This window comes from Megascapheus bottae, chromosome 14 (genome assembly GCF_031878675.1).
Source record: "Megascapheus bottae isolate mThoBot1 chromosome 14, mThoBot2.hap1, whole genome shotgun sequence".
Lineage (NCBI taxonomy): Eukaryota > Metazoa > Chordata > Mammalia > Rodentia > Geomyidae > Megascapheus > Megascapheus bottae.
Window position 1 is genome coordinate 23,905,703 of NC_143522.1, and position 12,625 is coordinate 23,918,327.

Sequence of the window (12,625 nt, forward strand, 5' to 3'; positions counted from 1 at the left end):
GGTCCAGTGCAAATTTTGTGCCCAGGCTGGCTTCAAACCAAGATCTGCAGATCTGTGCCTGCTCTAAGGAGCTAGGATTATAGGTGTGAGCTGCCAGCTCCTGGCTGCAGCAAGAACTTTTATTTAGGAGGGTCAAGTAGCTGTGCTCATTTGCGATTGGTGGATACACGGGCCCCTGAGCTTTTTTACTCAAGGATAGGACTCTCTCATGGACTTTACTACTCGGGCTGGCTTCAAACCATGAATGACCCTCAGATCTCAGTCTCCTGAGTAGCAAGGATTACTGATGCCCAGCTTGTTCCTCATCTTCTGATCCAGTACTACCACTGCTTTAAGAGCTGTTGGGCCTGAGTCTCCATGGAGCAGAGCAGGAGCTTCAAGGAGCACCTAAGACACACTCAGCAGTGCTCCCTGGTCCTCCCTCCCTTCTGGACCACCCCCTGGGATCCATCTGTCTGAGCCTTGGTTTTTTTGTTGTTGTTGCCAGTCCTGGGGCTTGAACTCAGAGCCTGAGCACTGTCCTTGGGCTTTGCTCAAGGTTAGCACTCTACCATATAAGCCACAGCATCACTTCCATTTTGTTTCTGTGTATGGGGTACTGAGGTCTTCGTGCATGCTAGGCGAGCACTGTACTGCTATGCCAAACTCCTGACCCTTTTTTCAATGTCTTTTTCATTTGTGGATATAAATGTATGTACATCCTTTCTTGGCTAGAAGCTGGGTTTGTGGGGTTTTTTGGCTTGAGCTCAGGGCCTGGCCACTGTCCTTAAGCTTTTTCACGGCTAGTACTCTACCACTTGAACCACAGCACCACTTCCAGCCTCTTCTGTTCTGTGGTGCCTAGGAATCAAACCTAGGCTTCAGGTATGCTAGGCAAGTACAGCCGCTGGGTTTGTTCTTCATTCTCGTAAATTGTCTTCTCCCTTTCAGGACTCTGACTTAGTGACATTTTTTTTTTTTTGCCAGCCCTGTGTCTTGAACTCATGGTCTGATCACTGCCCTTGGGCTTTCCTCAAGGCTAGCGATCTACCACTAGAGCCACAGCACCACCTCTGGCTTTTTTTTCTATGCATGCGGTACCCAGGAATCGAACCTGGGTCTTCATGCATGCTAGGCAAGCTTTCTACCACTAGGCCAAACTCCTAGTCGCCTCAGTGACATTTTTATGTCCCCTGCAAGTTTTCAAGTTATGGGTCAAGGAGGGAATAGCTTATTTTTTTTTTTTTTGGCCAGTTCCAGGTCTTGAACTCAGAACCTGGGCACTGTTGGTGCGTGGGCTTTCTCAAGGTTAGCATTCTACCATTTGAGCTACAGCACCACTTCTGGCTTTTTCTGTCTATCAAGGAATTGAACCCAAGGCTTCATGCATGCTAGCTCAGCACTCTACCACTAGGCCACACTCCCAGTTCCCACTAATCGCTTTTTTTGTTACAGGTATTGGGGCTTGAACTCCGTGTCTGGATGCTGTCTCTTAGCTTTTTTACTCAACCACTTGAGCCACAGCTTCACTTCTAGAGCTTTTGGGGGGTGGGTCATGGGGCTTGAACTCTGGGCCTGGGCACTGTCCAGGAGCTCTTCAGCTCAAGGTTAGTGCCCCACCCCTTGAGCCTCAACCCCACTTCCCATCTTCTAGTGGTTAATTGGAGATGAGTCTCACATTCTTTAGTGCCTGGGCTGGCTCTGAACCGTGATCCTCAGATCTCAGCCTCCTGAGTAGCTAGGATTACAGGCGTGAGCCACCACGCCCTGCTCACTTCTGGCTTTTTGGTGGTTTGCTGGAGACGAGTGTCATGAAATTTCTTGTCTGGGCTGGCTTAGAATCAAGATCCTCAGATCTCAGCTTTCTAAGTAGCTATGATTAGTTGGGACACAGAAGCAAGATCATGACGTCAAAGCCAGCCCAAGTTGGGCTGACAGGAAACTAGAAAAAGAAAGATCCTACCTCAAAATCAAAATACAAAATGGTAGGCCAGGCACAGCTCATGCCTCCAATCCCAGCTACTTGAGTAGTAGAGAACAGGATATAGTTCAAGGCCAACCACTTGCTCCGCCCCCTTCACAAAAAAGTGGGATACTACCTCCTCATACCAGTAAGCTTATTAGGGTGAGCTGTACTTGTCTCAGCTGTCAGGAAGGTAGTAAATAGGAGGGTCGCAGGGCAAAAACATTAAAACCATACAACAGCAAACTTCTCCCCGTTCCTTTTATTTTGTGCTGGTACAGGAGTATGAACTCAGGATCTCAAGCTCTTGCTTGGTTTTTTAGCTCAACACTAGCATTCTACCACTTGAGTCACAGCTATTCTTCTAGCTTTTTGCTGAGTACTTGTAGATGCCCCAGATTTTGCTGCCTGGGTTGGGTTTGAACCAGTGTTCTCAGATCTCAGCCTCTTGAGTAGCTAGGATTACAGGTGTGAGGCATCAGTGCCTAGCCAAAAGCAGTCTTGGCTGTACCACTGAGCATCTCCAGCCTCGCTCTGGAGTAGACTCAGAAATACTGAAAGATGAGTCATCAAAAGCAAGCGAATTCAAGAAAAGGTACACAGACTACGGTCTTTCAAGCACAGCAGGATGGTATCAGGGACATAGAAGAAACACGACCTTGGGCTGGGATTGTGGCTTAGTAGTAGTGCTTGCCTAGCATGAATGAAGCCCTGGGTTCCATTCCTCAGTACTATATAAACAGAGCTGCAAGTGGTGCTGTGGCTCAAGTAGAGTTCTAGCTTTGAGCAAAAGAAGCTCAAGGACAGCACCTAGGTTCTAAGTTCAAGCCCCAGGACTGGCCAAAAAAAGGAGGAAAGTGACCTGAATAGAGCTTTGGAAGATTTAGAATCCTGGCATTTGAAATCAGGAAGAGAGCTATAGTAGACCAAGGGGGCGGGAGTTTGGCCTAGTGGTAGAGTGCTTGCCTAGCACTCTAGGCACGTAGGCACGAAGACCTGAGTTTGATTCCTTGGTACCACATACATAGAAAAAGCAGGAAGTGGTGCTGTGGCTCAAGTTGTAGAGCTCTAGCCTTGAGAAAGTCCAGGACAGCACTCAGGCCCCGAGTTCAAGCCCAGGAATTGGCCAAAAAATAAAAATAAAAAATATACATAGATAGATCATATTAAAGCAAAGTTAGAAGCCTAAAGAAGATGGGCGGGGTAGCCAATGCTGTTTCTCAAGTCACAGGATGGTGTGCTGTGACTTAAACCAGTAGTTTCTGTGGAGTGGTGGTAGAAAAGTAACCAAAAATGCATCTAGCAAGCCAGATACCTGTGGCTCATGCCTGTAATCCTAGCTATTCAGGAGGCTCAGATCTGAGGATTGCAGTTCAAAACCAGCCTAGGCAGGGAAAGTCCCCAAGAAACTCTCATCTCCAATTAACAACCAGAAAGCCAGAAATGGCTCAAATGTTAGAATGCTAGCCTTGTGCAAAAAGCAGCCTGGGGACAGGTCCCAAGCCCCTGGGTTCAAACACCAGACTGACACAAAAATGAAAATTCTCTACACTTGGAAGGCCAAGATAGGAGGAATCAAGTTTGATGCTAGTCAGTGCTACAGAGGTAGTCTGAAGTCACCCTGGGCTACACGGTATACCTTAGCTACAAAATCCAGAGAAAAGGCAGAACGAGTAGGTTTACTATGCTATACTCCTACTCACTCAGGAGGCTGAGATCTCAGGATTGAGATTTTTTTTTTTTTTGGCCAGTCCTGGGCTTGAGCTCAGGGGCTGAGCACTGTCCTTGGACTTTCTCAAGGCTAGAGCTCTACCACTTGAGCCTCAGCACCACTTCCAGCTTTTTTCAATGTATGTGGTACCGAGGAATCATGCTAAGCAAGCACTTTAACCACTAGGCCAAACTCCGGGCCCAGGATTGAGGTTTTAAGACAGCCCTAGCAGAAGACTCAAGATTTTTTTGCCAGTCCTGGGGCTTGAACTTGGGCGTTGTCCTTGAGGTTTCTCAAGGCTAGAAAGCCACAACACCCCTTCTGGCTTTTCTGTGTTTGTGGAACCAAGTAATCCAACACAGGGCTTTGTGCATGCCAGGCAAGCACTCTACCGCTAGGCCACGCTCCTGGCCAGAGTGCTCACGATTTTATCTCCAATAAAACAGATAAAAGTATGGCTCAAGCCATGAGCAAAAAAAGTCAAGCATTGAAAATAAAATAACCCCAAAGTATATTTAAAACACAATTATTAAGATCTTTCTAGGCAAACAAAATGATTGACTCCGATCCTATGTCATTTGCAAGTTGCTAATTTAAACTTTTTTTTTCCCAGTCGTGGGGCTTGAACTGTGGGCCTGGGCGCTGTCCCTGAGCTCTTCAATTACTGCCTACCCCTTGAGTCACAGCGCCACTTCTGGCTTTCTAGTAGTTGGAGATAAAAGAGGCTCACTGTCTTTAGTGCCCGGGCTGGCTTCGAACTGTGATCTTCAGATCTCAGCCTCCTCAGTAGCTAGGATTATAGGCATGTGCCACCGTGCCTAGCTGCTTAATTTCAATTATTAACAGGCAAACTTGTGACTCAGAAGCAGCACTATAAAGGCAATTTTCTCTTGTGGTTCCAGTTCTGGGGCTTGAACTCACAAGTTTTTTTTTTTTGTTTTTTATTTAAAGCTGGTGCTCTTCTACTTGAGCCACAATTCTAGTTTTAACTTTCTGGTAATTCATTGGAGAAAAGTTGAGGACCTGTCCATCCAGACTGGCTTCAAATTTCTTTCATTCTCAGATCTTAGACAGTGCCTAGCTCAAACTTAATCTCTTATAGTTAACTTGCTCTGAAAGTATATATTTACAGAATAAGCAAAAGGATGAAGAGCTTTTTCTTAAGAGTGAGGTACATGGAATTGAGATCTCTAATGAGAAGTCTTCTTTCTTTTGGTGGTACTGAAGCCAGTGCCTCATGCCTACTGCTACCCAAGCTCACCACCATAAGCTAGATCTCCAGGCCCCCAAATAGAGCTTTAATGAAGTGATGGCTGATAGTACTTACTCATTTAGGAAACACTGGTATTCCAAAGGGAATAGTTAAAAAAAAAAAGAAGAAAGAAAAGAAACATACAACTAATACAATTTCTCTTGCTCTTCACTTTTCTTTTTATTCAAAAGTCAAATGTTTTTGAAATCATCCATCCTCAATTTTGATTTAATGTACCGTCATTTCCCCAAGATACGAAATTTTAGAATCTCTTTGGAATACTAATTTCATGTTTCTAGGTTTAACAAAACTGTTTTTAAATTCCACTCTATTTCCCTGAAATCTTGAGACAGTTGCTGATGTAAATTTTAATATAAAATACTTAGTCACAAAATAGTATTGCTTTTTGTATGCACATAGTTGTAAGATTAATTTGCTTTTGTCAATAAAAACTATACCATCTTTCATAAAACTCTAAACAAATTAAGAACTGTGATGTAGAACAAAAATTACACATGGTAAACAGGTACCAGCACAATGTTAGGTTATATTACATCAAAAAGTGTTTTAATGGTCCCAAATATATATTCAACAACTAAGCATACACTCAGGGGAGGAAAAAAATTTTTTAAAAAAATTATGACACAAATGACCACATCTAGAATTCCACTCAATCTTTAATCAAGTAGGGAGACAAATCCCCACTTTACAAAAAAAAAAAAAAAAAAAAAAAAAGAAGAAAAAAAAATCTGCAGTTTGAAGGGCAAAGGGAACAGATAAAAAAGAGGAAACTTTGTATTTGCCCCACCCCCACAGAGGTTTTCCAAACCTGTTGAAACTTGACTAAAATGTTCAGAATGTACGATTTTAAAGGCAGGTCTCTTCATACAAAGAAACTGCTGGCATTCTTATCTAGTGAAGAACTGCGGCAGACAGGCTCATTCTTCCAAGTCTCAAACATGGTCCAAGAAAGCATGTTCTGATTGTAGCAACTGACCAGTCAACCCAGAGTTCCACTTACAAAACCCCTGCCCTGTTGGCTTTTTGTTTCCATTTCCTTCCCTGAGAAAAGGGCAATGTGTGGTCCAAGCTGGAGAGCTCAAAGGCTTAAATCTTCCCCTAAAAGCATGGTATCCCCTCCTCCTGCTCCACTGAATTGGCACTTGATGAGCAGAAGTCCAGTGTGCACAGCTGATCTGCGTCAGTCATTCACAAGAGACCACTGCGCTGTTGTGAATTTCTGTAGGGGGAGGGGTAGAGAACCAGTCGTGTCAACAGGTACTGATCACAGACAGTTGCCATTATTATGACTCGAATTTTGCTTTCTTTGACAATGGTAGCGTGTCTTCCTTGTCTTCATCTTCATCATCATCTTCATCGTCATCAGGATAATCTACCAGACCCACAAGGCCTCCCTGAAGAGAAATAGGGATTACTGAAAAAACAAAATACTATCTTTAAAAATACCTGTGGATTTAAAATCTTACTTTAACACAGTAACATGGTTATATCTGGGTGATGGGACTGTGCAAGTTAAACTCATTATTCTTCTAGTTTCTTAATTTTTTTTTGGAGGGGGGGGGGGAATCGTAGGGCTTGAGCGCTGTCCCTGAGCTCTTCAGCTCAAGGCTACTGACCTACCTCTGAGCCACAGCTGCACTTCCTGCTTTCTAATGATTAATTGGAGATAAGAGTCTCACTGTCTTCAGTGCCCAGGCTGGCTTTGAGCCTTGATCCTCAGATCTCAACCTCCTGAGTAGCTAGGATTATAGGTGTGAGCCACCAAGCCCAGCTTCTTAAGCATAATTTTTAGAAGGAAAAAAAAAATTCTAACTGGTGCTGGTGGTTCACACCTGTAATTGTACTTAGGAGGCCAAGATCTGAGGATAGTAGTTCAAAGCTAGCTCAGGCAGAAAAGTCCATGAGACTCTGATTTCCAATATACTATTCAGAAAAGGCCAGTAGTGGTGCTGTGGCTTTTAAGAGTTAGAATGCTAGTCTTTTTTCTTTTTTGGAAGGGGGGGTAAAGGGGTGCAGTGGCACAGTTCAGAGGCTTGAACACTGAGCCCAGGCGCTATCACTGAGCTGGTTTTTGCTCCAGGTAAGCACCCTACCACTTGAATCACAGCACCACTTCTGGCTTTTTTGAGAAGTTTACTGGAGGTTAAGAGTTTAACAAATTTCCTGCCTATATTGGCTTGGAACCATGATTCTCAGATCTCAGCCTCTTGAGTAGCTAGGATTACAGGCATGAGCTACTGGTGGTGCCTGGCTAGAGTAATAACTTGAGCACAAAGAGGCTCAGGGACAGTCTCTAGGGCCTAAATCCAAGCCCCAGGACCAGGAGGAAAAACAAACAAAATCCTGGCAAATCCCTCAGCCTGTCCTTTCATTTCAGCTTTTTATTCACTCCTTAGTCATGAGTAGGGTTTTCCTGCTAATGTCAGAGGAAAAGAGACTACATAGACATTATATTCTTAATTAAGATCAATGAAATCCTGTTAAACAGCTAGTCCAGTAATTAATAGTAAAAAAAACAAAACAACAAAAAAAAACTAGTAAAAGGCAACCAGAAGAGTTAACTTTGTTCTGAGATGTATTTTCTTTCTTTCTTTCTTTCTTTTTTTTTTTTTTTTTTGCCAGTCCTGGACTTTCTCAAGGCTAGAGCTCTACCACTTGAGCCTCAGCGCCACTTCTGGCTTTTTTCTATATGTGGTACCGAGGAATCGAACCCGGGTCTTCATGCATGCTAGGCCAAACTCCCAGCTCTGAGATGTATTTTCTACATTTTGCTATTGTGTTCCTTTCTAACAGGAAAGTTAGGGAATCTTTGTTACACATGACTGTTAGGGAAACGTAAAATGGAGAGAGAAAAGGACAGAATATGAGTTCAGGAGACAGAGGTTGTACCTTTGTGGTAATAGCTGCCGTCTGAGATGTACTTTTAGGGACGGATCCAGGAGAACCTGGAGAACCTGGGGATCCAGGTGACCCTGGAGATCCTGGCAGGTTTGCTGATGACTGGCTGGTGAGGTTAGTTTTTGTTCCGCTGGACAGGGAAAGCTTGAAACTTGGGCTCTGCCTTCCAGAAAGATTCGTTTTCAGAAGCACCTCTTTCTCCTCACTTTCTTTTACTAAAATAAAAAAGTCAATAGCTGTTACTCATACATTGTTGTTATTACTATTATTATTTTGCCACTCCTGGGGCTTGAACTCAGGGCTTGAGCTTTCTCAAGGCTAGCACTCTACCACATGAACCACAGTACCACTTCCAGATTTTTTTCTGTATATGCAGTACCAAGGAATCGAATCCAGAACTTGGTGTATGCTAGGTAAGCACTCTACCACTAGGCCACGCTCCCAGCCCACATTTATTTATTTTTGGTCATGGGGCTTAAACTCAGGGCCTGGGCACTGTCCCTGAGCTTTTTTAGCTCAAGGCTAGTATTTCACCACTTCAAGCCAAAGTGCCACTCCCCATTTTCTGGTGGTTGATTACACATAGGAGTCCCATGGACTTTCCTGCTTGGGCTGGCAGAATCTCAAGTGTCAGACCCCAAGTAGCTAAGAATTACAGGCCTGAGCCTCCAGTGTCCAAACTCTATCCTCATTTTTTAAATCTGCTAATGGATGCCTTATGAAAACATCGTAGACTCCTTTCACCTTTGTAGGTGAGTAGGAACTTGGGAATGCTGAACAAAGCTTATCACTGAATCGAATACATTATCCACTGAATTTTATAAGATATTTTGTATTTTTAACTTCCAGAAATAATAGTCATCTTTAGCCAGGTTTTTTTTGTTGTTGTTTTGGGGCTTGAACTTGGCCTGTACACTGCCCCTGAGTGTTCCCCTGCTTCCCGCCCCCTCCCCGCCCCACCAAGTCTAGCACTCTGCCACTTGAGCAATAGTTCCACATCCAGCTTTTCTGGAGTAGCTAGTTGGAGAGAAGAGTCTCATGAAATACTCGTGTGGGCTTCAAACTGTAATCCTCAAGATATCAGCCTCCTGAGCAATTATGATTATAGGCATGAGCTGTGGATGCACTTAAAGGTAAAAACCCACTCTCTGCATACTCAATGATATGGACACGGTACGGGAAATATAAACACAACTACATAGACATAAAAACTTATGACTCTATAGACATAATGTTTTATTACACTGATTCATACATATCTATGATATATAAACCCTTAGCCTAATTTTGATTATGTTCTAAAAACTAAGTGCCTGTGATTGTATTCTCTTCTTGAATACTTGTTAAACTCGTCATTTGAAATATGATGTAAAAATCAATGTTATAAATTCTTTAATAAAAAAACTGTATACTTTCACAACAGAATTAGGAATGCAAGTATACCTATAGAGCAATCATCTTTAAATTATTCTACCATCACACAATCAAAGCACATGCCAATTATTTTGGCAGGAGATTTAACCTAGAGTAAAATGAGAAAGCCATTGTTATTCCTCATTTTAAACATACATTTTTTCCTTTCCATGAATTTACTTATTGGATCCATAATGTCATCATCATTTTTAGTTTTATCAGATGGAGACACTACAGTTTCTCCATCTTCCATGTCATCTTCATCAGTGTTAAACCACATCTCTTCTTCATCTTCCAGCGTTCTGGCATCTCGTCGATACCTATGATTCCTCAAGATAGAACGCATGCTACAAATAAAAAGAAGACAATAAGTAGATTTGTAGCTGAGTGCCGGTGGTTCACAACTGTAATCTTAGCTACTCAGGAGGCTGAGATCCGAGGATCACAGTTCAAAGCCACCCTAGACAGGAAAATCTGTGAGACTCATCTTCAATTAACCACCAGAGAAGTAGAAGTGTAACTATGGCTCCAACTGGCAAGAGCACCAGCCTTTAGCCAAAAAGAGCCCGGGGAAAGCACTCAGGCCCTGAGTTCAAGCCCCATGACCATGACCACCATCACCAGCAGCAATAACAACAAGAACAACAACAATAAAGCCTTCTTTTGGAGGGTGGCCCTGGGGTTTGAACTTAAGATTTTTCCCCCTCGTCCTGGGGCTTGAGCTCAGGGCCTGAGCACTGCCCTTGGGATTTCTCAAGGCTAGAGCTCTACCACTGGAGCCACAGCACCACTTTTGGCTTTTTCTATGTATGTGGTAGTGAGGAATCAAACCACTTTCAGCCTAGTTGTTGAGTTATTTAGAAAAACTATTCAAGCAAACTTTTCTGCTTTGGCTGGTCTCAGATGGTGATCTTCCACATCTCAGATTCCTGAGTAGCTAGGGTTATACACCTGAACCACTGGCACTTGACTAGGATTAGACAATCTTTTTCTTGCTATTTGTTTGATTTTTTTGCTAGTCCTGGGGACTGAACTCAGAGCCTGAGCATTGTCCTTGGACTTTCCTCAGGCTAGTGTTCTACCACTTGAGCCACAGTACCACTTCTGGCTTCTCTATCTATGTGCATGCTAGGGAAGCATTCTACCACAAGGCCAAACTCCTGGCCCTACTAGACAATCTTAATGGGCATAAACACACATATATAGAGTCTGAGGAAAATCAGATTTCACCCAATATGCAAAAAACACATGCCATCATATCTATTAACTATTATCAAAACCATACCATTACAGATCAGTTATTAACCGTGTGAACTTGTTAGGAAGTGACAAATACTAATTGGATATGTAAAAGTACACTATAAATATGAACCCCCAAAAAACTGTACAGTGTGCCACAGAATAGTTTTGTAAAGCAAGTAAGAACAGTATTCTGATGCTTTTATTTTTTTTCCATCAGTCATGGGGCTTGAACTCTGGGCCTGGGCACTATCCTTGAGCTCTTCAGCTCAGGGCTAGGGTCGGCCACTGCTCTACCCTTGAGCCATAGTGCCACTTCTGGTTTTCTAGTGGTTAGTTGGAGATAAGAGTCTCTCATACTTTAGTACCGAGCTAGCTTTGAACTGCGATCCTCAGATCTCGGGGTCCTGAATAGCTAGGATTACAGGCATTGAGCCACTGGTGCCTGGCTCTGATTTAGTTTTAAATACCAGAACTAGTACCTGGTATCACAGATACAAATGATGTTGATGTCTGCATATCACACTAGTCTACACTTACAGCTTCAGAAAAACCTACCTGCCTACCTCCCCCTTCCAAGCCAAGCCAAATAATACCAAATACACAAACACCAAACAACAATGACCTCCCCCCCCCCCACAAAAAAAAGCTATTATGCTTACTAAAGAATGAAGAACAGAACAGAGCTGGGCCAGGTGGCCCATGCCTATAATCCTAGCTGAGATCTGAGAATGAGAATCGTGGTTCAAAGCTAGCTGGCACTAAAGAACCTAAGACTCTTAACTCTAATTAATCACAGGAAAACAGGAAATGGACTGTGGCTTAAGGGGTAGGGCAGCAGCCTTGGGCTGAAGAACTTAGGGACAGTGCCCAGGCCCAGAGTTCAAGCCCCCAAACCACCTCCCCCCCTCCCCTCCGCCAAAAAAAAAAAAAGAATGAAGAACAGTTCAACTACATGGTAATTTATTTACCTGTCAAGTTTGGGGTTGTCTTGTCTTTCTCTTTGTTGTTCAAATCTCAGTTTTAATCCTTTAAATGTCTGCACATAATCAACATCTTCCAGTGCTTTCCAGTAATTTTCAATTACATGAGCAGTTAATGATTTTATATCTTCCTACAGAAAAGAGTTATTCTGAAATTAATGCTAGGAAAGTACCATGTAGCAATGTATGGTTTTACTGTAGTAAACAAAACTCACCAAAGACTTGAATTTCATAAAATTATACAATTTCACCAAAAACTAAAGAAAATGGAATGACATATACTGGCCACATAAGCAGCTGTTGGCCTCCCCTACCCCGCCCTTCAGAGTGCCCAGGCTAGTTCAAGCCCCATGACCCCCTCCCACACACAAAAAGATAAAACTCTCACAATTTCCATCCCAGAATAGCCAGGAATTATGATCCTCATCTCAACCTCCTTGATTAGCTGATTACAGGCACGCTGGCAGAAGTTTTTGTTTTTGTCAGTACTGGGGCTTGAACTCAGAGCCTTGGCACTGTCCTTGGACACATTTTACAAGGCTAGTGCTCTGCCACTTGAGCCACAGCACCACTTCTGGCTTTATATGTATATAGTACCGAGGAATTGAACCCGGGTCTTTGTGCATGCTCGGCAAGCACGCTTCTATTAGGCTAAACACCTAGCCAATTTTACTATAAAATTTTTTTTTTTTAAAAGCATGTCACAGGGCCAGGAGTTTGGCTTGGTGGTAGAGTGCTTACCTAGCATGCATGAAGAAGACCGGGGTCAATTCCTTGGTACCACTTACATAGAAAAAAGTCAAAAGTGGTGCTGAGGCTCAAGAGGTAAGGCTCTAGCCTTGAGAAAAGCCCAAGGACAGTGCTCAGGACCTGAGCTCAAGCCCAGGACTGGCACACAGACACACACACACACACAAAAATCATGTCACATTGTGTTCATGTCAGTAGTTACTATTAAAGAACCAGGAGCCAGACATCTGAGGATCGAGGTTCAAAACCAACCCAGGCAGGAAATGCCTATGAGAATCCTATCTCCAATTAACCACCAGAAAACCAAAAATGGTGCTGTGGCTCAAAATGGAAGAGCACCAGCCTTGAGCAAAAGAGCTCAGAGACTGTGCCCAGGACCTGAGTTCAAGCCCCACTACTAGAAATACAAGGATTTA

The 12,625-nt window shown here is 43.2% G+C and overlaps 1 protein-coding gene across 2 annotated transcripts in view; it reads right to left on the reverse strand.

The window, feature by feature from the left end:
• Nucleotides 1–5,564: 5,564 nt before the first annotated feature.
• The window catches only part of Ppp4r3a (protein phosphatase 4 regulatory subunit 3A), a 42,927-nt gene continuing 35,866 nt past the window's right edge, over nt 5,565–12,625 (reverse strand). For both annotated transcript variants that reach the window (XM_090344708.1, XM_090344709.1), the window contains exons 12-15: nt 11,448–11,590; nt 9,394–9,584; nt 7,816–8,039; nt 5,565–6,320 (exon numbers count right to left, since the gene is read on the reverse strand). In XM_090344708.1, the coding sequence (XP_090200834.1) occupies nt 6,210–6,320; nt 7,816–8,039; nt 9,394–9,584; nt 11,448–11,590 (669 nt within the window). In that variant the 3' untranslated portion in view covers nt 5,565–6,209. The remainder of the gene's footprint in view (nt 6,321–7,815; nt 8,040–9,393; nt 9,585–11,447; nt 11,591–12,625) is intronic.